The following is a 26,524-nucleotide window of genomic DNA, read 5'->3' on the forward strand; positions in this document are numbered from 1 at the left end:
GTTCCCTCAAGTCCACATCAATTCCTTGGTGCTACTGCCATTAAGTGCAAGGTTGTTGTTGTGACACCACTCAATCACAGATGCTGCAGTGCTGTCCCAGTCCTGCTCACACAACCTGGATCATCTCGTGATTAAGTGTCGATCATTTCATTCGCTGCGGGAGATTTCAGCAACCCTTTTGGTAGCAGTGTAGATCCCAACTCGAGCCAACGTGAAACAGGCTCTAAACGAACTGAGCAACATAATAAGCAGACATGATGGCTTCCCTATCAGTTTGGGAGATTTTAACCAGGACAGCTTGAAAAAGTCTCTAAATAATTATTACCCACAAACCACTTGTAGAACCAGAGGAACCAACACACCGGCCACTGTTACACCACCAAGAGCACTTACTGTGTTATCACACGCCCACACATTGGAAAGTCTGATCACCTTTCTATACTACTACTCCCTGAGCATAGGCAGAGACTGAAGACTGCAGCACCAGCAGTGAGGACCAAGAAAGTATGGATAAGGGAAGCACAGCAGCGCTTACAGGCCTGCTTTGAATTGGTGGCCTGGACTAAATTCAGGGATTCATTGAGTCTGAATGATTACACCATAGCTGACATTGAATTCATTAAAATCTGTGTGGATGAGTGTGTGCCTTCGAGAACATATTGTACATACCCAAATCTAACGCCGTGGATGAGCCAGGAGCTTTGTAGTCTGCTGAGGGCTAGATCTGTGGCATTCAAGTCTGGTGACCCAGGTCTGTACAAGAAAACCAGGTGCGACTTGCGGAGGGCTATCTCAAGAGCAAAGGAACACATCCAAATGAGGCTGGAGGTGGAATCGGATGCACGTCAACCCTGGCAGGGTTTGCAGCCATTACTTTCTACAAAGCGGAATCTAACATTGTGAATGGCAGTGATGCTTCACTCCCAGATGAGCCCAGTGCCTTTTATACACGCTTTGAAAGGCAGAATAAAACTACAGCTATGAGGATCTCTGCAGCACCCGGTGACCCTGTGATCTCCGTCTTGGTGACCAATATCAGGCTGTCTTTCCAGAGGATGAACCCGTGCCAACCAACTGGTGAAAGTGTCCAAAGACATTATCTATCTCTCATACTACAGTTGGAAGTTCTCACCAGCTTCAAAAGGGCAACAACTATACCTATGCCCAAGAAAAGCAGGGTGAGCTGCTTTAATGACTATCATCCAGTAGCACTGACATTAACTGTGATGAAGTGCTTTGAAAGGTTGGTTATGGCTAGAAATAACTCCTGTCTCAGCAAGGACCTGGACCCGCTGCAATTTGCCCATCGCCACAATAGGTCTACAGCTGATACAATCTCATTGGCTCTTCATGCAGCCTTGGATCACCTGGACAATACAAATACCTATGTCAGGATGCTGTTTATTTTCTACAGCTCAGCATTTAACACAATCATTCCTACAGTTCTGATTGAAAAGCTCCAGAACCTGGCCCTCTGTACCTCCTTCTGAAACTGGATCCCTGACTTCCCAACTGGAAGACCACAATCTAGGCGGACTGAAAGTAACATTTCCACCTCACTGACAATCAACACTGGCACAACTCTTAGGACATGTGCTTAGCCCACTGCTCTACTCTCTCTACACCCACGACTGTAAGGCCAGGCACAGCTCAAATTTGCTGACAATACAAATACTGTTGGCAGAATTTCAGATGGTGATGAGGGGGAATACAGGAGTGAGATATACCAGTTGAGGTATCGCAGCAACAACCTTGCACTCAGTGTCAGTAGGACTAAAGAACTGGTTGTGGACTTAGAAAGGGTAAGGTTGGGGAACATACACCAGTTCTCATAGCAGGGTCAGAAGTGGAAAGAGTGGGCAAGTCCAAGTTCCTAGGTGTTGTTATCTCTGGGGATCTATCCTGGACCCCATATATAAATGCAGCTACACAGAAGGCACGACAGCGGCCGTATTTCAATAGGAGTGTGAGATTTGGTATGTCACCAAAGTAATTTGCACATTTCTACAGATGCACCTTGGAGGGCATTCTAACCGGCTGCATCACCATCTGGTATGAGGTGGTGAGGGGGTCGAGGGGAGTAGTGGTGATACTACTGCACAGGATCGAAATAAGCTGCAGAGAGTTATAAACTTAGTTAGCTCCATCAGGGCCACTGGCCTCCGAGGAATTCAGGACATCTTCAAGGACCGATGGCTTAAAAAAGTGGCATCCAAATATTAAGGGCACCCATTACCCAGGTCATGCATTGTTCTAATTGCTACCATCAGGAAGGAGGTACAGAAGCCTGTCGGCCATTCAGCAACAGCTTCTTCCCCTCTGCCATCCGATTTCTGAGTGGACATTGAACCTATGAACTGTACTACCTTTATATTTTTATTTTTGTACTACTTATTTAATTTAACTACTTAATATATATATACTTACTGTAATTCACGGTTTTTTCCCTATTATTATGTATTGCATTGTACTGCTGCCGCAAAGACAGCAAATTTCACGACATCTACCGGCGATAATTAAACCTGATTCTGAACAATTGACACTGCAGCGCTCACAGCGGAAAGTAATACTGTAAACCATCCAAACTCGCACTGTACAGATAAAGTCTCTGACTAGAGGCAGTTCTTACTAAGTAGGAATAAGCAGACACTTTAAGAGAGTCACGCCAAAGGCGAGCGGCAACATCCACCCTCTCATCCTGGACGCCGCCATAGCTGTTTCACACAACTTTATTCAAACCTACTGCTGCGAGCAGAGCAAGTGTAGGGCGTCTCCCTGAGCTCGATGTTAGCTATATCATCCACAGTTGATGCAAGCCTGTTACTTTTCTATTTGCATTATTCTGCCACTGTTGCCTCAGAAAATGCTTGCTTTACATTAGTTTTTTTAAAAAATAAATGCAATACAAAGTCAGCTTCTGTTGCTTGTTGCAATAATGACAGTTTGAAATAAAGTTCAAAATGGTCATGGACCAGTATTTGGAGTTTAAAAAATTCTCACTGTTCACATCAGAAGCTAAGATTTCCATACGTTCCTGGTTTCCCAGCAGTATTGCAACATACTTTCTGGATTTATTTTTGTATATTTTTTTCTGAATTCCAATTGAGACTCAAGAGACGGCAAATGCTGGAATCTGGAGCAACATACAGATGCTAAAGGTCAGGCACGCAGCCTGCACTTTGTGTGTTGCTCCTAAAGTACAATTACATTATTGCTTTACAAACTCTGTCTTGTACGTTTATCTTTATGTGAGTTGCAATTCCTTTGGTTAAATATTTTAAAATCTATTCTTTTAATTTAAAAAATAAATATTTCAGCTTTTGTGTGTTAGTACCAATATTTATTTTAGCTTCTACTAAATGTTTCACATATCAAGGAAGAATTTTTTTTTCTCTTCAGGTTTGATACCTGTGAAAGTACTTCACTATGATTAGCTGTTCACGTAGTATATATTCCAATATTTATTTCACCCAGTATGAAGTGTTTAAAATATTAGCTAAAATAGTTTCTTCCTTAATTGTCTGTGAGAACTGATTAACTAGATGATTATGATATTTGCTAAATGCCAAAAATATCTTTGTATTAATGCCTGCCAGCTGCAAACATCAGAAAGTGGGAAGCTTACAATATAGAAGCTCAGTGTTCCATCTTTATCTGCAGTTTTCATGGAATCATAGGTACTATGATATACTATACAGCATTGCAAATATGTTGTCGATGCTTATAATCTGCAACAATTTGCTGTGGTGGGATTGAATTCTATCAACAGATTACCAGGACACTCTTGTATCAGTATATTACCAATTGCTGTATACTTTTAATCCCTGCACTCTGGCCTCACAATCTACCTCATTATGATCCTGCACTTGCCCTGTAACTCTTATACACTGTTATTGTTTTACTTTGTCTCACCTCAATGCACTGTGTGTTGATTGTACGCAAAAGAAGCTTTTCACTGTATCATATACGTGTGACACTAATAAACCAATACCAATATTATCAATAAGTTTAAATAAATTTATTATTTTTGTTAGCAAATGGTTTAGCAGTAACTAAGGTATCATTTGTGTCAAATATGCCTAGATAACAATGTAGATTCCTTAGCAAAACCAGCATTGATATTCAGTACAAATGCAAGCGTTTCTTTCCAAGCTTCAATAGGTAAAAGTATTATGATGTACAGAATCTCCATGTTGTTTTCACTTAATTAATAAACCTTTTTTTTCCCCAGGAGCGAACAAGATTATACATCATTGTGCAGAGTCAGTCCATTATGATCTTCAGGTATTTGTAAACGTGAGCAGGAACAGGTGGTCCACAGTGTGTTGTAGACCAATCAAAAATTGACACTATGATGGTAATCTAATGTCACATAGTATGTGGAATGAAGAATATCAATTAAAGGATTCAAGTAATATCATTTTAATGATTACAAGAGATGATTTGCAAGCAGTCAGTGATTAATTTGCTGGTTATGGAGTTCTTATTTAGTAGTGCAGTGGTTAGCACAACACTTCACAGTAGCAGCAACCCAGGTTCATTTCATGCCATTGCCAGTAAGGAGTTTGTATGTTCTCCCTGTGATTGTGTGGGTTCCCTCTGGGCGCTCAGGCTTCCTCCCACAATCCAAAGACGTACCAGTTAATTGGTCATTTTAAATTGTCTCACTATAAGACTAGGGTTAAATCGGGGGTTGCTGGGCAGCGCAGCTCGAAAGGACGAAAGGGTCTATTCCGTGCTGCATCTCAATAAATAAATAAATGTGGGAGATTGAGCAATTTAGAAATGGAATGGGCAAGGTGCTTGTTTTCAATAATTGCTGCCAACAGGCTCTGGAGCTCTGATTCCCTTCCTCAGTGTCTGCCTGTTTTTCTCTTCTACAATGATATTGAAAACCCTTCTCTTTGACCAAATAGGGGCAGAAGAGACTTTGACAAACTTGCAGAGATGTGTGGTGGAGAGTATATTGACAGACAGCATCACTGCCCAGTATGGAAATACCAATACCCTTGGAAGGAAAATTCTACAAAAAGTAGTGGATGCAGCCCAGTACATCACAGGTAAATCCCTCCCCACCATTGAGCACATCCACACAGAGCATTACCGTAGGAAAGCAGCATCCATCATCCTTCTTGCTGCTGCCATCAGGAAGAAGTTACAGGAGCCTCAGGATTCAGGAACAGTTATTACCCCTCAGTCATCAGGCTCTTGAAACAAAGGGGACAACTTCACTTGACCTTCCACAAGCTTCTCACAGTAAGTTGCTGGAATTCTGTTCCATTCCTCTAGGCAGAACTGGTGTAACTGAGTCAGGTTTGTAGGCCTCCTTGCTCGCACACGCTTTTTTAGTTCTGCCCACAAATTTTCTACCAGATTGAGGTCAGAAAACAATGTCAAGTCTGGTTCATCCTTGGGAGCAATTTCCAAACACCTGAAGGTACCACATTCATCTGTACAAACAATAGTACACAAGTATAAACACCATGGGACCACACAGCCGTTATACCACTCAGGAAGGAGACGCATTCTGTCTCCTAGAGATGAATGTACTTTGGCACGAAAAGTGCAAATCAATCCTAGAACAACAGCAAAGGACCTTGTGAAGATGCTGGAGGAAAGAGGTAGACAAGTATCTATATCCACAGTAAAACGAGTCCTATATCGACATAACCTGAAAGGCTGCTCAGCAAGGAAGAAGCCACTGCTCCAAAACTGCCATAAAAAAGCCAGACTACAGTTTGCAAGTGCACATGGGGACAAAGATGTTACTTTTTGGAGAAATGTTCTCTGGTCTGATGAAACAAAAATTGAACTGTTTGGCCATAATGACCATCGTTATGTTTGGAGGAAAAAGGGTGAGGCTTGCAAGCCGAAGAACACCATCTCAACTGTGAAGCATGGGGGTGGCAGCATCATGTTGTGGGGGTGCTTTGCTGCAGGAGGGACTGGTACATTCACAAAATAGATGGCATCATGAGGAGGGAAAATTATGTGGATATTATTGAAGCAACATCTCAAGACATCAGCCAGGAAGTTAAGGCTCAGAGGCAAATGGGTCTTCCAAATGGAGAATAACCCCAAGCATACCTCCAAAGTTGTGGCAAAGTTGCTCAAGGACAACAAAGTCAAGGTATTGGAGTGGCCATCACAAAGCCCTGACCTCAACCCAATAGAAAATTTGTGGGTAGAACTGAAAAAGCGTGTGCGAGCAAGGAGGCCTACAAACCTGACTCAGTTACACCAGTTCTGTCTGGAGGAATGGAACAAAATTCCAGCAACTTACTGTGAGAAGCGTGTGGAAGGCTACCCAAAACGTTTGACCCAAGTTAAACAATTTAAAGGCAATGCTACCAAATACTAACAAAGTGTATGTAAACTTCTGACCCACTGGAAAAGTGATGAAAGAAATTAAGAGCTGAAATAAATCATTCTCTCTACTATTATTCTGACATTTCACATTCTTAAAATAAAGTAGTGATCCTAACTGACCTAAGACAGGGAATGTTTTCTAGGATTTAATGTCAGGAATTGTGAAAAACTGAGTTTAAATGTATTTGGCTAAGGTGTATGTAAACTTCTGACTTCAACTGTATGTACTTTGATAATAAATTTACTCTAAACTTTGAAGATACTGGAATCTGGAGCAACTCACAAGCTGCTGGAGAAAGTCAGAGAAACAAAAAAAACCTCATCTTTTAGACAAGGTGAATGGTCTTGACCTGAAACGACACCTATCCAGTTCTTGCTGTACACACTGTCAGACTCGCTGAGTTCCCGCAGTGTCTTTGTGTTGCTTTTTAAAGGAACAATAGGAGGGGTGATTGATAAGTTCATGGCCTAAGGTAGAATAAGTCAATTTTAGAAAACCTAGCACATTTATTTTTCCTATATTTACACAGTTAGTCCAGCGGTCGTGGAGCACACGGATCCCTTCTTTGTAGAAGTCGGCGTCTTGGACCTCCAGAAAGTGGTCCACAGCAGGGGTGATTGATAAGTTTCTGGCCTAAGGTAGAAGGAGATGAGTTATTAACTTCAAACTTCCTACATAATCACTCAAAGACTTGAACTGCACATACATGTAACGAGAGCTGTATAACTCATCTCCTTCTACCTTAGGCCACAAACTTATCAATCACCCCTGCTGTGGACCACTTTCTGGAGGTCCAAGACGCCGACTTCTACAAAGAAGGGATCCGTGTGCTCCACGACCGCTGGACTAACTGTGTAAATGTAGGAGGGGACTATGTTGAAAAATAAATGTGCTAGGTATTTAAAAATTGACTCCTTCTGCCTTAGGCCACAAACTTATCAATCACCCCTCGTAAAAGTAAAGATTGTTGAAATTTACATGAGGTGAGTCGGTTTTAACAAAACAACCAAAATTAAACCAATGAAGTAAAATAAGCATAGATCAGGTTAAAAGGTTGTCACAACATTGTGGACCAAAGGGCTTGTACCGTGCTGTACTGTTCTAAGAAACAATATTTTAAACACACATTTTACATGAAATTTATTATGAAGTACATAAACTATTCAGTTTTCATTTAAACACAAGACACAGGAATAGAATTAGCCCCTTTGGTCCATTGAGTCTGCTCGGCCATTCCATCGTGGCTGACTTATTATCCTTCTCAATCCCATCTCCTGCCTTCTCCCCAGAACCTTTGACACTCTTACCAATCATGAACCTGTCAACTTCCGCTTTAAGTATACCTAATGACTTGGCCTGAAGTGCATGGGAAACCAATGTTTGTCATCAAATCCAGTCAGTCTTATTAACCTCAATGAAGGCAACTGCATTAGTTTTACCAGCACTGAGTGAAATGGAGGACCAGAGGGCTGGATGAAGTGGGAGGAAGAGAATGGAGAAGGAATCCACCATTTACTGCTATCTTCACGACGTGTTGCAAAAACATTTGCAGATTTTTGATTTTCTGATGAGAGGGTGCAACGAAGAGGCTTTTCCAATTCTGCAGTAAATATTGTCCTTCCATTGCGTTTAAGCCACTTTCAACCCATTCTACAGTCATAAATTTCTGGTTCTGTTCTTTGGTGTTTATAGCCACACTCTCCCCATTAACTCTATGGTAGAACTTGGAATTCAGGAGTTTCAGTAAGGCACATGATGTAGAAAATACTTGAACACTCATGATTTTTCCGGTAAAAGAACCAATATTATGTAAATGCGAGTCATAAATGATGTTAAGAATTGTATTCATTCTCACTTTAGTAGGCTTCACCGTGACTTTCTGCAAAGCCTCCAGCAGAGGTTGGATCTGAAAAAAATCAGCCTCTCTGTTCAGAAGATCCAGCTCTTGGAAATCATGTGGAAGATCCAACTGTGATGTGCGAAGGAAATTTAGGATGTAGCGAAACATTTTTCCATCTCTATCGATGAAGCAGTTTCCTTGTATATCTTTTTTAATGGGCAACATTCCACCGAACATTGAACCAAGCATTGAGTCTGGATAGCGAGTTAAAGTTGTCAAAGAAGTGGTGTACAAGCTTCCCCCTACGTTCAGCGTTATTGGTTCAGACATGGTGAGGTCCTTATCTTAAGTTTCTGTAAGGAAAAAGTAAAATATGGGATCCAAAATGTAAGCTTAAGTTTAAAATAAATCTGCTGTTGTTGCAAAGTCCTAGACTGTTACATTCCGTCACATCCTTATAACACGTCAATGGGAGATGCAGATTAAAGCTGGCTCCATTATGTCTGCAAGCAGTTTAAACTAAACTTAAAATGCACTTGCGCAAATAAAGTAACAAATTTTCTCCTTAAATCGAGAGATGTGCATTCCATACCTAACAAAACACGGGATTTCTGGACAATCTTATTAACTTTAAATTGCCAGACACCATTTAGAAACCTGCTGATTGCTCTTGGGTACATGACGCCTTATTTTGCAGCACAGAACAAAAGGAAAAATCACCCTTTTTGAAAAGTGCCTCTTCATTATGGAATTTCAAAACCAATAAGTAAATAGTGTTAGCATAATTAATGCTGCTGTTTCCACAAAAGTATATCTAACTTGTTATTTAAAAATATTGTTATAATATATCAATGATGAAATAGTCAATAGAATTACTCTACATCTATCACTGAAACATAATAGCATTATATACATATCATTCAAGGACTTTTACAATAGACAAAAATACTATTTAACAAATTCAGGCAGAAATTACCATCTTACTATTATAGTAGATTTGGCCAAATGGTTACTAAACCTGAAGAAAATCACAGTGTAGCGAAAGACTCTAATCAGAACTTTTTTGCAGTATCAGTCTGATGCTTTGAAGAGTAAGTGAAAATTATAGCATGAACTTAAGCAAGCCTATAAAATAATATTAGACTTACATAAATCTTTAAGCAAATTGCTTTATGTTTAAAGAACTTTATTAAAAGTCCATTTAATCTAGGTAAAAAGGAATCCTCTAAAGTACAGAATTAGGAACAAAGTATTGAAAAGAATTTTATTCAAAGGCCACAAAAGGTATTAAAGTAGGAATATCTCTGACCACAAAATCATTGATTTGAAATTTTTTTCAACTAAATCCATTAAAACTCTACCAAAATTCCAGGATATTCTGTATTTAGTCATTTTAAAGGTACAAAAAAAACATGGTTACACCCAGAATGCTGAGTTTTAGACACCTGTTTAAAGGTTCTCTCTCTAGTGTGACTATCCAAATGTGTTAGGTTCTCTCACAGCCAACTCCTGGGAACAATCACCTAGTCTCTAAATCTAATAGAGAGCTTGGTGGAAGATGTGAAGAATTCTGAAAAAGGTACAGTGCAATGCAGGAATTCTAAACCTTACCTTCAATTCAAAGGAGTGCACAGAACAGGAGTCTTAGAAAGGTAGTTTTATTAATCCCATAATGCACTTCAGTTAGTCACTTCAAAACACACCTGATGAACAGGAATTGCAACATGACACGTAACACCTGCAGAAGGTTTAGGCTAATCACTGGCAAACATTTACTAATTTCCTGATCAAAACATTGTGCAATAAAAACGCCCCACAAGCTGGCCACACGGTAACTGTGACCAGAAAAACTGAAACCTTTCCGATTGAAGATCTTTCTTCAGGCCCAGGAAAAGTTAGAGAGCAGGCATATTTTAAGTTATAGAGAAGGCATGGGGTGGAGAGAACACAGAGGATGTCTGTGATAGGAGAGCAGCAAAGAGATTGAAAGGCACAATTGGTGGCAGTACTTGCTGAGAATAGATGTTGAAGCCTTATTAGTTGCAGTTGCTCTATCTAGCCCTTAGAACTCGATATTAAATTCAAGAATTTCAAATAACCACCCTTTTCAGATGATGCCAACACTGGCCAGTTATGATGAAAGACCTTCATTCTTTCACACTACCTCTAGTATTCCTATTTTATTTAAAATTTCCCATCAATTACAATGTATCTTGCAGTTCCAGCAGTTTTCTCTCTCTTTTACATGCATTCATTTCTCTCTAATTAAATCTCCTTCTGACAGAGCAGCTGCAACCAGCAACCCCCACCAACCTTGTCACACTTGACATTCGGCCACATGAAACATTAATTCATTTTTTCCCTTCACGGATGAGGTCTAATCCGGTGGGTATTTCCAGCATTTTGTTTACATTTCAGCCAATACAGATCTTGATCTTGTGATGAGCCTGAATTCAGTGCATGGCAGAATTTACAATGTAGCTTGATCTCCCAGACACAAACTAGAACTCGGGATCATGGTTTGAAGGTGAAAGGTGAAATGTTTAAGGGGAACATGAGGGGGAACTTCTTCACTCAGAGGGTGGTGGATGTGGGATTGATTTCAACACTTAAGAGAAGTTTGGATAACTACATGATAGGAAGGGTATGGAGGGCTATGGTCCACGTGCAGCTTGATTGGATGAAGCAGAATTATAATTTGGCATAGACTAGATGTGTCAAAGGGCCTATTTCTGTGCTACAGGACTCTGACAAACACTAAGAAGACTGATAATAAATAGTCATAGTCATAGACATACTTTATTGATCCCGGGGGAAATTGGTTTTCGGTACAGTTGCACCATAAATAATAAATAGTAATAGAACCATAAATAGTTAAATAGTAATATGTAAATTATGCCAGTAAATTATGAAATAAGTCCAGGACCAGCCTATCGGCTCAGGGTGTCTGACCCTCCAAGGGAGGAGTTGTAAAGTTTGATGGCCACAGGCAGGAATGACTTCCTATGACGCTCTGTGCTGCATCTTGGAGGAATGAGTCTCTGGCTGAATGTACTCCTGTGCCCACCCAGTACATTATGTAGTGGATGGGAGACATTGACCAAGATGGCATGCAACTTAGACAGCATCCTCTTTTCAGACACCACCGTGAGAGAGTCCAGTTCCATCCCCACAACATCACTGGCCTTAGAGAATAGTTTGTTGATCCTGTTGGTGTCAGCTACCCTCAGCCTGCTGCCCCAGCACACAACAGCAAACATGATAGCACTGGCCACCACAGACTCGTAGAATATCCTCAGCATCGTCTGGCAGATGTTAAAGGACCTCAGTCTCCTCAGGAAATAGAGACGGCTCTGACCCTTCTTGTAGACAGCCTCAGTGTTCTTTGACCAGTCCAGTTTATTGTCAATTCGTATCCCCAGGTATCTGTAATCCTCCACCATGTCCACACTGACCCCCTGGATGGAAACAGGGGTCACCGGTACCTTAGCTCTCCTCAGGTCTACCACCAGCTCCTTAGTCTTTTTCACATTAAGCTGCAGATAATTCTGCTCACACCATGTGACAAAGTTTCCTACAGTAGCCCTGTACTCAACCTCATCTCCCTTGCTGATGCATCAAACTATGGCAGAGTCATCCGAAAACTTCTGAAGATGACAAGACTCTGTGCAGTAGTTGAAGTCCGAGGTGTAAATGGTGAAGAGAAAGGGAGACAAGACAGTCCCCTGTGGAGCCCCAGTGCTGCTGATCACTCTGTCGGACACATAGTGTTGCAAGCACATGTACTGTGGTCTGCCAGTCAGGTAATTAAGAATCCATGACACCAGGGGAGCATCCACCTGCATCGCTGTCAGCTTCTCCCCCAGCAGAGCAGGGCGGGTGGTGTTGAACACACTGGAGAAGTAAAAAAACATGACCCTCACAGTGCTCACTGGCTTGTCCAGGTGGGCGAAGACACGGTTCAGCAGGTAGACGATGGCATCCTCAACTCCAAGTCGGGGCTGATAGGCGAACTGGAAGGGAACTAAGTGTGGTCTGACCATAGGCCGGAGCAGCTCCAGAACAAGTCTCTCCAGGGACTTCGTGATGTGGGAGGTCAATGCCACCGGTCTGTAGTCATTGAGGCCGCTGGGGCGTGGCGTCTTCGGCACAGGGACGAGGCAGGATGTTTTCCACAGTACAGGAACCCTCCGGAGCCTCAGGCTCAGGTTGAATACATGGTGAAGTACTCCACATAGCTGAGGGGCACAGGCTTTGAGCACCCTGGTACTGACACCATCCGGTCCTGCAGCCTTGCTTGGGTTAAGACGTTTCAGCTGTCTTCTCACCTGCTCAGCCGTGAAGCCCACCGTGGTGGTTTTGTGTGGGGGAGGGGTATAGTCATGAGACCAGGGTGGGGGACTGTCAGGAGGGGTAGGAGGGAAGAGTGGAACATGTGTTGATTGGGGGCCAACCACAGATGGCTCATGTGGGGGATGGGCAGGGGTCACAATGTCAAATCTGTTAAAGAACAGGTTAAGTTCGTTGGCCCTGTCCACACTGCCCTCAGCTCCTCTGTTGCTAGTTTGCCGGAACCCAGTGATGGTCCTCATCCCCCTTCAGACCTCTCTCATGTTGTTCTGCTGGAGTCCCCACTCAAGTTTCCTCCTGTACCTGTCTTTAGCCTCCCTGATCCTGGCTTTCAGGTCCCTCTGTATTGCCCTCAGCTCCTCCCTGTTTCCATCTCTAAACGCCCTCTTTAAATATAACAATCCTAACTGAAGTTTGTACAAAGATTATCTGGTGGAGGTAGCCTCACCCTGCCTGGGTTTGATGACGCAAGAAGTGGAACCTGGTGCTGTAAAAAATGAATTTTATTTACTTTTCACAAACTTTATGCAATGTCATCAATGCTCTAAGCCTCCCTCAAATTAACTTGATTTCTGAGTGTCAACAACTCTTTTACTTTCTGAAGCTGAAAGTTTAACTGCTCAGTAAAGGGTTTCAGATAACACACAGCCACATTTTGCGAAATTCACTCATGGGATGAATTGTTGTTCAATGACACACCCACAACGAGTGGATCCCAGAAGCAGCGTCAACATAAACAGAACATTAGATAATTCACGTTGCTCAAATGCAGTCAATTAACTTGCCTGAACAGATGAAATGCTGTCATTATCTATGTCCTCTTTTAGAATGATTGCCTTGTACAAGGAAGTTAACACTGCAAACCGCAGAGCTCAGAACAGCAAATAACTCGAAAACGCATAGTTGCCTTTAGGGAAACATACTGCAACTTGCTGCCCTCTGCTGATAAACTGGTTGCAAATACTAAAATAATTCAAGAAAATACTGCAGGAATCTGAAAATAGAAAATAGCAAAAATACTTGGTAGGATAAGCAACCTGTGGAGGGAGAAACTCTGGTACCAATAGATTAGTAACTTTGTGGTTTGTGAAAGACCACTAATCGTTTTTCCATTATAAGGAGTCAAAGGAGAATTATCAGATCGACATTGAGACAGAGCAGAATCAGAATCGGGTTTAAAATCACTAGCAGAACCAGGAAGGTACCAGAGAGAGCATCAAAATTCTTGGTCAAGGGAATTGGTTCAAGGAGCATCTTCGATGAGAGACCAATCTCTGCTCTAAGTAGTAGAAACAAAAAGTTTGAGAAGGAAATTTAAAGACCTCAGTAAGTGGAGGCATGGTTACTAATGTGGGGTAAAAAAAGCGGGGAAGACACAGAAGGCCAGAGTTGGAGGAAAGCATGTGTTTTGGTAAAGATCAATGGTGGAAGCAGATTGCAAAGGCAACGAGGGCAAACTCTTGGAGTGAATGCAGAGGAACTCTGGATTGAGATAGGGTAGAACAGCCTTTCTCAACCTGTCTGACCTGGAGGAAACCTTAAAATGTGCTTCAGGTCACAGTAATCACAGTCACAGCTTCCATGTAAAAATCATTATATCTACAGCTCACAGTACATTAGCATGATCAGTAAGTTATAGACATAATAATCCAAAAATAATTGTCAATGCTCTTTAGAGTAGAGAATGAATTTTTAGCCAACCTTTCTTGAAAAAAATACAGGTAGTTAAGCTTAGCTTATCTTTCTTGAAATTAGTCTCTTTCTTTCCTTTTCATAAATTTTAAAAACTCATAAGGCAATAAATTTCTGTTAAATAACTGGCTTAGGCCAAAATGGGATTTATTTTTTCTAAAGGTAGGCTCGATAGATTTAATTTAAATAAAGGTTATAAATTGATTTTAATTAATGTGATTTACAACATGAAAATTTATTGACAATGTTGAACTGTAAAGTAACTAAAAACCATAAGCTAAAGCAATATGAATAAAATGAATGCATTCAAAGCTGGGAAAAAGCACTTCACACTCCTCATCAGTCTACCATCCCTCCCTCAGGGCAAGACAGAGCTCACCAATTATCAGCCTAGTGTCCTCCCCTCCATACAATACAGTGCTCACCAATTATCAGCCTATCATCCTCTCCTCCGTGCAATACAGAACTCACCACTTATCAACCCACCATCCTCCCCTCTGTACAATGTAGCGCTCACCAATTATCAGCTTATCATCCTCCCCTCTGTACAATACAGTGCTCACCAGTTATCAGCCTATCATCCTCTCCTCTGTACAATACAGAACTCATCAATTATCAGCCTACCGTCCCTCCCTCTGTGCAATACTGCGCTCACCAATTATCAACCAATAGAGTACAGTCAACGTTTCAGGCCGTGACCCTTCAGCAGGACTGGAGAAAAAAAAGATGAGGAGTCAGAGTTAGAAGGTGGGGGGAGGGGAGGAAGAAACACGAGGTGAAAGGTGAAACCGGGAGCGGGGAGGGTTAAGTAAAGAACTGGGAAGCTGATTGGTAAAAGAGATACAGGGCCGGAGAAGGGGGAATCTGATAGGAGAGGACAGAAGGCCATGGAAGAATGAAGAGGGGGAGGAGCACCAGGGGGAGGTGATGGGCAGGTGAGGAGATAAGATAAGTGAGGGAAATAGGAATGGGGAATGGTGAAGGATGGGGACAATTACCAGAAGTTCCAGATATCAATGTTCATGCCATCAAGTTGGAGGCTGCCCAGACGGAATACAAGGTGTTGCTCCTCCAAACTGAGTGTGGCCTCATCATGGCAGTAGAGGAGGCCATGAATGGACATTTCAGAATGGGAATGGGAAGTGGAATTAAAATGGGTGGCCTCTTAGAGATCCCACTTTTTCTAGCGGATGGAGCGTAGGTGCTCAGCGAAGTGGTTTCCCAATCTGCGTCGGTCTCACCGATATACAGGAGGCCACACCAGGAGCAGTGGATACAGCAGATGACCCTAACAGACTCACAGGTGAAGTGTTGCCTCACCTGGAAGGTCTGTTTGGGGCCCTGAATGGAGCTGAAGGAGGAGGTGTAGGGGCAGGTGTACCACTTGTTCCGCTTGCAAGGATGAGTGCCAGGAGGGAGATCAGTGAGGAGGGGTGAATGGACAACAGAGTCGCGTAGGAAGTGATCCCTGTGGAAAACAGAAAGTGGGAGGGAGGGAAAGATGTGCTTGGTGGTGGGATCCTGTTGGAGATGGCGGAAGCTTCGGAGAATTATGTGCTGGACGCGGAGGCTGGTGGGGTGATAGGTGAGGACAAGAGGTACCTGGTGGGTTGAGGGCAGACATGCGCGAAATGGAAGAAATGTAGTTGAGGGAAGAGTTCATGGTGCAGGAAGGGAAGCTCTATTCTTTGAAGAAGGAGGACATCTGGAATGAAAAGCCTCATCCTGAAAGCAGATGCGGTGGAAACGGGGGAACTGAGAGAAGCAGGCATTTTTATATGTAACAGGGTGAGAGTCAGTGGGTTTATAAAAGACATCAGTAGTTAAGCTGTCTCCAGAGATAGTCATAGAGAGAATGAGAAAGGGGAGGTAGGTGTCAGAAATGGACCAGGTAAATTTGAGGGCAGGGTAGAAGTTGGAGGCAAAGTCGATGAAGTCGATGTAGCAGTCATCAATGCAGCATAGGAAAAGTTAGGGAGTGACACTAGTGTAGGCTTGGATGTAGCCAACAAAAAGGCATGCATAGCTGGGACCCATGTGAGTAACTTTTGTTTGAAGAAAGTGTGAGGAGCCAAAAGAGAAATCATTGAGAGTGAGGGCAAGTTCTGCTAGACAGAGCAGAGTGGTGGTGGAGGGGAACTGGTTGGGTTTGGTGTCCAGAAAGAAACGGAGAGCTTTGAGGCCTTCCTAGTGGGGGATGGAAGTGTATAGGGACTGGACAGCCATGGTGAAAATAAGACATTAAGGGCCATGGAACTTGAAATTATTGAAAAGATCAAGGGTGTGTGTAGTGTCACGGATGTAGATAGGAAAGGACTGAACCGGCGGGGGGCGGGGGGGGCGGTGATAAAGCTGAGTCGAAGTTTGCAGATATGAGTTGAGTGGGGCAGGAACAAGTAGAAACAATGGGTCTACCTGGACAGGCAGGTTTGTGGAACTTGGGTAGGATGTAGAAACGGCAGGAGTGGGGTGCGCAAACAATGAGGTTGGTGGCAGTGGATGGGAGATCCCCAGAGATAATAATGTCGGTGATTGTGTGGGAGACCATGGCCTGGTGCTCCTTGGTGGGATCCTGTTTGAGGGGTTAAGTAAGAGGAGGTGTTTATTTTTTTTTCCAATCACGATCCCTCGCAGAACCCCTACCGACCTTTCACGGAACTCTGGTTGAGAAAACCTGGGGAAGATACCTGTGGTTAAAATCTCTTTTCGAGAGCAGAACTTTAAGGTGAGAGGGGGCAATTTTTTTTCTCTAGAGAGTAGTAGGTCCCCAGGCCACACTGCCACAGTTTGCGGTGAAGGCAGACACAATGGTGGCGTTTAAGAGGTATTTAGACAGACACATGACATGAAGAGAATGGACAGAGATGAATTATGTGAACATATCTACCTGCTGTCTTCATCCTTATTTTGGAGACTCATTCTAATATATAAAAGGGAATATATTTAAGGGCATTAGATCATCACGTGGCCAGGTCCAATTAAATGCAATATGGATTTTCAAATATACCACTGGAGGGGTCTAGGTTTTTAATACATTAAATAAAGATATGGAGGGGCAAGGACTTGGAGGGATTTCAATACAAGAATCAGATTTTAAAATTAATACATTGGGGACAGGGATCCTAGTCATAAAATAGACATAGGTGCCTATTCTACCCGTGATGATCACATTTCAGATTCTTCCTGAATCAACTACAGCTCGGCATTCAATACCATCATCACCTCAAAACTAATCAATAAGCACCAAGACGTTGGCCTCAATACCTCCTTGTGCAATTGGATCCTGGATTTCCTCACTTGTAGAGCCCAGTCAGTTTGGATAGGTAACAACACCTTCTCCATGATCTCCATCAGCACAGGTGCACCACAGGGCTGTGTGCTTAGTCCCTGCTCTACTCGCTTTACACCTATGGCTGGGTGGTTAAGAACAGCGCCAACACCATATCCGAGTTTGCTGATAACACCACTGTTGTGGGCCATATCAAAGGTGGTGACGAATCAGCATACAGGAGGGAGATTAAGTATTTGGCTGAGTGGTATCATAACAATCTCTCACTCAATGTCAGCAAGACCAAGGAACTGATTGTAGATTTCAGAAGAGGGAAACTAGAGGTCCATGAGCCAGTAATCATTGGAGGATCGGAGGTGGAAAGGGTGAGCAATTTTAAATTCCTGGGTGTTACTATTTCAAAGGATCTGTCCTAGGCCCAACTCGTAAACGCAATTGCAAAGAAAGCACGACAGTGCCTCTACTTCCTTAGGAGTCTGCAGAGATTCTAAATAACATCTAAAACTTTGAGAAATTTCTATAGGTGTGTAGTGGGGAGTGTAATGACTGACTGCATCATGGCCTGGTATGGAAACACCAACTCGTTTGAATAGAAAATTGTACGAAAAGTAGTGGATTCAGCCCAGTACATTAGGGGTAAAGCCCTCCCAACCATTGAGCACATCCACATGAGACGCTGTTGTAGGAAAGCAGCATCCATCATCAGAGATCCTCACCACCCAGGCCATGATTTCTTCTCACTGCTGCCATCAAGTAAGAAGGTACAAGGGCCTCAGGGCTTGCACCACCAGGTTGAAGAACAGTTACTACCCCTCAAACACCAGGCTGTTGTTTACACATTTTGTTGTATTCTGTACTCTGGTTGATCCTTCATTGATCTTATTGTAGTTACTATTCTATAGGTTTACTGAGTATGCCCACATGAAAATGAATCTCAGGGTTGTATATGGTGACATATGTACTTTGGTAATAAAATTTACTTTGAACTTTGAATGATTCCTTAAGACATAGGAGCAGAACCTTGGCCCTTTGTGTTTTCTCCGCCATTCCATCATGGCTGATTTATTCTCTCTCAACCCCATTCTCTCTGTAACCCTTGACACACTAATCAACAACCTATCAACTGCCACTTCAAATACATCTAATAACTTGGCCCCCACAGCTGTCAGTGGCAACAAGCACCCTCTGGCCAAAGAAATTCTTCCTCATCTCTATTCTAAAGGGGCATCCTTGAATTCTGAGGCTATGCCCTCTGGTCCTAGGCTCCCCCATTATAGGAAACATCTACTCTGTCTGGGCCTTTCAATATTCCCCGAGCCATCAAACTCTCCTCATATGTTAACCCTTTCATGCCTGGGAAAATTCTTGTGAACCGCCTCTGGATCCTCTCCAATACCAGCATACCCTTTCTTAGATAAAGGGACAAAAAACTGCTCACAGTACTCTTAAGTGTGGTCTGACCAGGTCTTATAAAGCCTCAGTATTACATCCTTGCTTTTAGATTCTAGCCCTCAGAAAATGAGTTTTATCACCACTATCCTGGATTAACTGGTACTTTTTGCTATTAAAATTAATTTAAGTGAAACGAGTGTCTCGGTCAAGGACAGCGTTCACTGCCCTTCTACACAGGCCTTAAAGAAGAAGATGCTGAACCGCCATTGGGATAAATGATGTTTCATACTACTTTAAGGCAGAGTGTGATCTCCTTCCTACCCAAGTCCCTGAGGACGGAGTCAATCACCTTGTGGGGGTCTCTCCACAATGATTTACTGAGTTACTGCAATACATTGAGGACAGCATACTGTTAATAAGTGATACTTTTGTGTGACATTATTATGTGCTGAATAAATGAGTTTTATTATGAACAAGGTATAAATTTAATATGAGGAAAAGGCAAACGTGAGGAAGTTTTGTTTCACATTGGGAGTATGGTACCGGAATAGTGGGGTCGTGGTTAGAATTTTTAAAAAAAATTATATTACTTACACTGCAAGCAAATGGAACTAATTCAAAAGCACTAATCAATGTATGAAACAAAAACACAGAGCATAATTCTCTGCTCCAAACTTTATGTTCCGATTTCCCTGTCTTGTCATCTTACAGTAATATGGCATAGAAACAGACCCTTTGGCCCATCCTGTCCATGCCGACCTTTTGCCTATTAAGATAATCCCATTTGCTCCTGTTTGGCCATATCCCTCTAAACCCCTACGTATGTACCTCTCCAAATGTTTTTTGAATGTTGTTATTTCTCCCCCTACTTTGCAAAGTTCTATGTGAGGTTGTCCATTTGATTACTAATTGGATCAGCACCACTTTGTGGGCCGAAGGGTCTGTCCCTGTTTTATACTGTTCAATGTTCTATGTCTCCTTAAGATCCTTCCCTTCCAACAATGTTTTTCTCTCACTTACTTTTCCTATTTCCCTTGGTCAATATAGAGTCACACAACAATTGTAGAGGAGGCATCTGGATGTCATGTTAGTACAGATCGACCTTCACTAATCTGACTACCTGTAATCCAGTCCCTTCAATAATCCAGAATTGATAGATGTGATCCTTCTGTAATTTGGCATTTTCGCCAATCCGGCACTCCTCAGGTCCCAATGGTGCCGGATTAGTGAAGGTCGACCTGTACAAGCTCAATGCAAAAATCAGAATCAGGTTGAATAATACTGGCGTATATTGTGAAATTCGTTGTTTTCCGGCAGCAATACATTTTAATACATAATCAAAATTATTAGAAGTACAGTGGATTCTGGATAATTGGGCCATCAGTAAGTCAGAGTCAAATCACTTATTTGGGATAACACTTCAAGAACAAAAACTAATTGACGAAACAGCCGTATTTCTTAGTTTATTTAGACTAAACCACTTAATTGGGGCAGGAGACTGTTGCCAGTTTCCAATTTGCATCAGTTGTGTGTACCTGCATCGCTCATGGACACAACACCGTGCTTAGAGCGAAGTTTTGAATAGCGCCAGTTGCATTGGCTTGTGTTCAAAAAGCACTGATTTTTGGTGAGAAATCAGTAACAAGATCACTTAGAACTTATTTTGCTCACTGCGGTCTCAAGCATTCAGGCTTGGAGATGCCAGAAATGGCCGGGAGTGAAAATGAAACAATTTCACTACGTCAACAAGTTAGGAATTACATTGAAGGTATCAACAATCACCTTGAATGTTACAATGAAAATGAAGATTCGGAGGATTCATTTGTCAAAAACATTGCATGAAGGCAGTCCATTATCTACACTAGACGTCTACACTGATTTTGTTCATTTACAGTCAATCAAAAGGATACGGTAGCATACTGGCTGAATTCCTCCATCAATAACTTTAAAGAACTGATATTCAGCTTTATAGCACTGTAGTAGTATTTGTTCTGTATTTCATTTAAACACCTAATTTGTTACCAAATTAAATAGCAGTTTATAGATAAATTAAATAAGCAGCACAAAATGAGAGGAAATAAAATACGGTTGGGGCAATAGAAGAGGGATGGGCCAGTGTTCTGCTAGCTGCTCCACAACGTTTACCCGTCTCTATGCTGAGCTGAGGCTGTGGCCAGCAACCAATGAGCTCCAAGACCGGCTGCAGTGATGACCGGCTTCATGGCTGCACACTCACTTTTGTGAAATTCGTTCTGAACATTGTTTGCTCACTATTATAGTATTCACCATTTGTATTTTTTCCTGCACATTCAAAGTTCAAAGTAAATTTATTATCAAAGTACATATATGTCACCATACACAGCCCTGAGATTCTTTTTCTTGTGGGCATACTCAACAAATCTATAGACTATAGACTGTAACAGAATCAATGAAAGACCGCTCAACTTGTGGATTCAATCAGAGTGCAGAAGACACCAAACTGTGCAAATGCAATAAGAAACAATAATATAAATAAATAATAATTATCAAGAACATGAGATGAAGGGTATTTGAAAGTGAGTCCATTGGTTGTGAGAACATCTCAATGATGGGGCAAGTGAACTAATACTCCGAGTGAAGTTATCCCCTTTGTTCAGAGACTGATGGTTGAGGGGTAGCAACTATTCCTAAACCTGGTGGTACAAATCCGAAGGCGCTTGTATCTTCTTCCTGACGGCAACAGTGAGACGAGAACATGGGCTGGGTGATGGTGGATGCTGCTTTCCTGTGACAACGCTCCGTATTAATGGGCTCAATGATTGGGAAGTCTTTACCTGTGATGGACCGGGCCATATCCATTACTTTTTGTAGAGGTTTCCATTCAGGGAATTGGTGTTTCCATACTAGGCTGGCATGCAGCCAGTCAATATACTCTATAGGAGTTTGACAAAGTTTTAGATGTCATGCCAAATCATCGTAGACTCCAAAGGAAGTAGAGGTGCTTCCATGCTTTCTTCATAATTGCACACATGCTCGGCCCAGGACAGGTCCTCTGAAATAATAACACCTAGGAATTTAAACCCTCTCTGTCTCCGATCCTCCATTGAGGATTGACTCATGGACTACTGGTTTCCTTCACCTGAAATCGACACTCAGATCCTGGGTCTTGCTGACATTGAGTGAAAGGTTGCTGTTATGGCACTACTCGGCCAGATTTTCAATCTCCTCCTGTGTGGTGGTTTATCACAATCTTTGATTCAGCCTACGGCAGCAAACTTGAATATAGCATTGAAGCTGTGCTTAGCCACATGGTCATAAGTGTAAAGCAAGTAGACTTGGGTGTTCGACAATTTTTTTTAAAAAGTGGGTTCTATTGGGTTTCTTTGTTTTGTGGCTGCCTGTAAGGAGATGAATCTCAAGGCTGTATAGAGCAAGGGTCTCCAACCTTTTTTGCACCACGGACCGGTTTAATATTGACAATATTCTTGCGGACCGGCCGACGGCGGGGGGGGGCAGGGGGGGTGTTAATCACGACTGGAATATAGGTGATAATTCAACTAAGGCACTTATAAGTGGCTAATAAACTCAATTTTGTTTCTAAAAGGGTTTATCTAATGAATTTAATATTAAACACACGGCGCATGTTTTCCTCGCATGAAAGTGATGTCAATTATAAGTCATTTATGAGTCAATAGCATCATAACATTTTAAGTAACATTTGGATATTAAACACAGCGCATATTTTCCTCGTATGAACATATAAAATCATTGCAACACACCTACATTGCTGAATCAGTGGGAGCCCTGGGCTTGTTTCCGGTAACAAGATGGTCACATCGAGGGGTGATACTGGAAGGGGGTTCCTTATGTTCAGTCTATTCTGCTTCGCAGAGATATGATGTTGGAAATGGAAGCAATGTTTTCAGTGCTCTTGTGGCTATCTCAGGATACTCAGCCTTGACTTTGATCCAGAATGCCGGCAGAGATGTTATGTCAAACATACTTTTCAGCCCGCCGTCATTTACAAGCTCGAGGAGTTGATCTTCTTCCTGCGCTGACATGGATGACGCGTGTGTAATGACCTTGTGTGCGTTCAAGTTCAACAGTGGGCATGACAGGGCATGAGGAAAGGTGCAGCTGACTCATTACAAGGTTACCAGATTGGCTTTTTGGTCATCAAATCCAAGAAATCTGTGTTTTTCCCAATGTGGTTGTCGTCAGAAAATTCATCTGGCTTTTTGGCTTTTTCCTGGTTTTTTTACATGCTAAAATTATCTGCACGAAAATTACATTCTAAAACATTTTAAGAAAAATGTTTTTTTTGGTCAGTTACATTTCGCACCAAGAGTCTGAGCAAGAAGGCGCCAACCAGCAAGTCGGCAACACGGTCACGCTGCCAAATCATATTGTTTCCTCACGGCCCGGTGGTTGGGGACCACTGGTATAGTGCATACATACTTCAATAATAAATGTACTTTGAACTTCACATACAGTCGTTTTCAATGCTCAAGTAAACACGATGTTTGTTTTCACAATCCAGAAGATTGTGTATATCATTTCTGGGATGAGCTTCCTTTTAAATTGCAGAAATATTTCAGCACAAATTTAATTTCTTCAGCGACCCAGAATGGGATTTTAAATCTCTGGATTAACACTCAAGGGCTCTGTAAAAATACCCCAAAAGTGTGGAATCTGCAATAAATTGGCAATGCTGGAAATACATAGAGACCAAGGCAGCATAATTCCAAAAATTTCCAATTTTAATTTAAAATTAATCACCCTGTTTCTACTCACAATGAAATAACCCTGACAGATGCTGGAAATCCAAAGCAACACACACAAAATGCTGGAGGAACTCAGCAGGACAGGCAGCATTTATGGGATAGCAGCATCTCAGCCTGAAATGTCAACTGTTTACTTTTTTCCATTGTTGCTGCCTGGTCTGCTGAGTTCCTCCAGCATTTTGTATGTGCAATTACACTTAGTGCCCACTTTATTAGGTACACTTGTACCTTGCTCATTAATGCAAATATCTAATCAACCAATCATCTGGCAGCAACTGAACAAAGAACAGCACACCAACATGGTTAAGGGGTTCAGTTGTTGCTCAGATCAGACATCAGAATGGGGAAGAAATATGATCTAAGTAACTTTGACTGTGGAATAGCTGTTGGTACCAGACAGAGTGTTTTGAGTTTCTCAGAAACTGCTGACCTCCTGGGATTTTCATGCCCAACAATCTGTAGAGTTTACAAAGAATGGAGCAAAAATCAAAAAAAAAACAACTAGTGAGTGGCAGTTCTCTGGGCGAAAATGCCACGTTAATGAGAGAGGTTAGAGAATGACCAGACTGGTTCAAGCTGACGGGAAGGAGACAGTAACTCAGATAACCACTTGTTACAACAGTGGAGTGAAGAGCAGCCTCTCTGAACACAATGCATTGAACCTTGAAGTGGATGGGTGACAGAGACAGAAGACCATATCAGGTTCATTCCTGTACCCAATAAAGTGGTCATTGAGTGTATTTTCATATTTAATTTAGTAAAGTGGAGTATAAAAGAGAAAATGTTCTGGTAAAATTCATCTTTGAATAAGAGTTATAAAATAGAACAAACCCTCTCTAGATTCAAGCTAACAGCTTGCAGTTTCAGCTGTGTTAAATTCAAGTCTATCCAGATGTACAACATATCCTCTACAATCATTCAGACCAAAAATTACATAATTGCCATAACTTGCTCACAAAGTATATTCCATTTATTATGGAGTATGCTATCCTGGGGACAAACCCTTAAGTGGGCATTTGCCAAAACCATCGTTTCAGTGGGACAAAACTTGCTGCCGATGAGGTCTGTGGACAACTGATCACACATTTCCGAAGGCAGCCAGTCAGACAAGACATCAATGTTACAGGTTTCAATCCGGCCACGATTGATATTCATACTCAATTTAACTTCTGCCCTTGATAAGTTATGGTCCACAGAGAAGGTGTGACAGACATTAAACGTGGGGGTTCTTCCATAGATCCAGTCCCAGCTTTTAAGCTCTTGCGTAAACCTGTCAACTCCTGGCAGCACCAATGTGTCTTTGGGATCTATGAACAAGATTTGGTTCTGGAGGCCATGGCGCCTTGAATATTCTGCTGCAATAGCATCCATCAAGATGTCGCAAGTGAGAGTGGGATCCTCTTCCTGGAGGTTTTTCACAATGGCAGGTATACTAGGGGTAGCATTGCTTTTCAGACCCTGATGAGGAGTGCAGAGCACAGAGGACAATAGGGAGCTATCTGAATTACAAAGCAAGGTGCAATGGTGGTAAGCAGTGGTCCTTCCGATCTTGGAGGCTGTCCCCGAGATCTTGAAGGCGCGGTTGAGCAGCAGATCCAGCCTGTCGGTGGCCATGATGTCCAAGTGAGGTCGAATTCCCTTCAGGGCAGAGATGATCAGTTCCAGGTTGCCGCGCCTGTCGTATCGCTTCTTGGAGGTAAAGAAGGTCACGTTAATGTTGCCCAGGTCGTGGTAGACTGTGCCTCCCCCGCTTCTCCTGCGGCTGAGCTGGACGCCCTTGTGCCTCATGAGCTTCAAGTTGCATTCCTGCCAGGGGTTCTGGTGGCGGCCGATGACCACAGCAGGGCTATTCCTCCAGAGCAGGAGCATCTCCCGGTCCCGGGGCTCCACGCACTGGTGCAGCCAGTCCTCCAGCCCCAGGTTCTCGTAGACATCGGTGGATAGGGACTTGAGGACAAGGGCGCCGGCCTTAGGGTCTTGCAAAGCGGTCAGAGCGGCGTACCGAGCAGGGGAGAGCCCTCTCCAAGCTGCTCGGAGACCAGCATGCAGGTAGGGCATCAGGTCGCTGCAAAACCCAAACAGGCGTCCTGGCAAGCAGCGGGAGCAGACTGAAATGTGAGGCAAATTCACTCACCCGATCCCCTTCCTAGTGCTTCCACTCTTACATGCCGCACTTGGTTCCACTTTCCCCCTTCAGCAGCGTCTGTCAGTGTCACTGCAAACGCTGAGGGGACGCGTTTCGCCCTCGCATGCCGCCATCTACAGGCGGGAGTACCGCACAACACCCTGCGGATGTTATACAGGCAATTTACTGCCGAGGGGGATTCTGGGATGGCCCCACCTCCATTACTATAGCCGAAACACAGGCAAATCTGACAGTCAGGTCAGAATCAAGAATCCCGTTTATTATCACTGACATAAGTCGTGAAATACGTTCTTTTGTAGCAGTGGTATAGATCAAAACGTAGAGAAATTACAATAAATTACAAAAAAATGAACAAATAAAAAGTACAAAAGAGGAACTGCGAGGTAAGTGTTGATGGGTCCATGGACCGTTCAGAAATCTGATAACAAAGGGAAAGAAGTTGTACACGGAACGTTGTGAGGGTCTTCAAGTTTCTTTACCTCCTTCCTGATGGTAGCATTCCTGATGGTAGCAGTGAGAAGAGAATCCTGGCTGATGAAGATCCTTAACGTTGGCTGTTGACTTCCTGAGGCACTGACTTTTGAAGATGTCCTCAATGGTGTGGCAGCTTGTGAGTGATGGAGAAGTCTAAAAACCTCTGCAGCCTCTTTCAATCCTGGGCATTTGACCCTCCATATAAGAC

At 42.6% G+C, this 26,524-nt stretch overlaps 3 protein-coding genes across 9 annotated transcripts in view; all 3 read right to left on the reverse strand.

The window, feature by feature from the left end:
- alg8 (ALG8 alpha-1,3-glucosyltransferase) overlaps window positions 1-7,880 on the reverse strand; it is a 31,050-nt gene extending 23,170 nt beyond the window's left edge. The window contains exon 1 of one of the 5 annotated variants that reach the window (XM_063054456.1): window positions 7,714-7,880. In XM_063054456.1, the coding sequence (XP_062910526.1) occupies window positions 7,714-7,757 (44 nt within the window). In that variant the 5' untranslated portion in view covers window positions 7,758-7,880. The other 4 variants (XM_063054455.1, XM_063054457.1, XM_063054458.1 and 1 more) reach the window with 4 other exon arrangements.
- On the reverse strand, window positions 7,806-22,828 carry LOC134349716 (BTB/POZ domain-containing protein KCTD21-like). 3 transcript variants are annotated; one of them, XM_063054461.1, is made up of 2 exons: window positions 22,692-22,828; window positions 7,806-8,563 (listed from the first exon to the last, which is right to left on the reverse strand). In XM_063054461.1, the coding sequence occupies exon 2, from the start codon at window positions 8,538-8,540 to the stop codon at window positions 7,806-7,808; it is 735 nt and encodes a 244-aa protein (XP_062910531.1). In that variant the 5' UTR covers window positions 8,541-8,563; window positions 22,692-22,828. The 3 variants fall into 3 exon arrangements, with proteins under 3 accessions (XP_062910531.1, XP_062910533.1, XP_062910532.1); XM_063054463.1 differs by having other exon boundaries at window positions 22,696-22,753; XM_063054462.1 differs by lacking the exon at window positions 22,692-22,828 and adding an exon at window positions 9,822-9,973.
- Window positions 20,180-25,916, reverse strand: lipt1 (lipoyltransferase 1). The gene has a single exon (XM_063054460.1). It carries the CDS (start codon window positions 25,752-25,754, stop codon window positions 24,627-24,629), a length of 1,128 nt encoding a protein of 375 aa, XP_062910530.1. The 5' UTR covers window positions 25,755-25,916; the 3' UTR covers window positions 20,180-24,626.
- Window positions 25,917-26,524: the final 608 nt, after the last annotated feature.

This window comes from Mobula hypostoma, chromosome 7, assembly GCF_963921235.1.
Source record: "Mobula hypostoma chromosome 7, sMobHyp1.1, whole genome shotgun sequence".
Lineage (NCBI taxonomy): Eukaryota > Metazoa > Chordata > Chondrichthyes > Myliobatiformes > Myliobatidae > Mobula > Mobula hypostoma.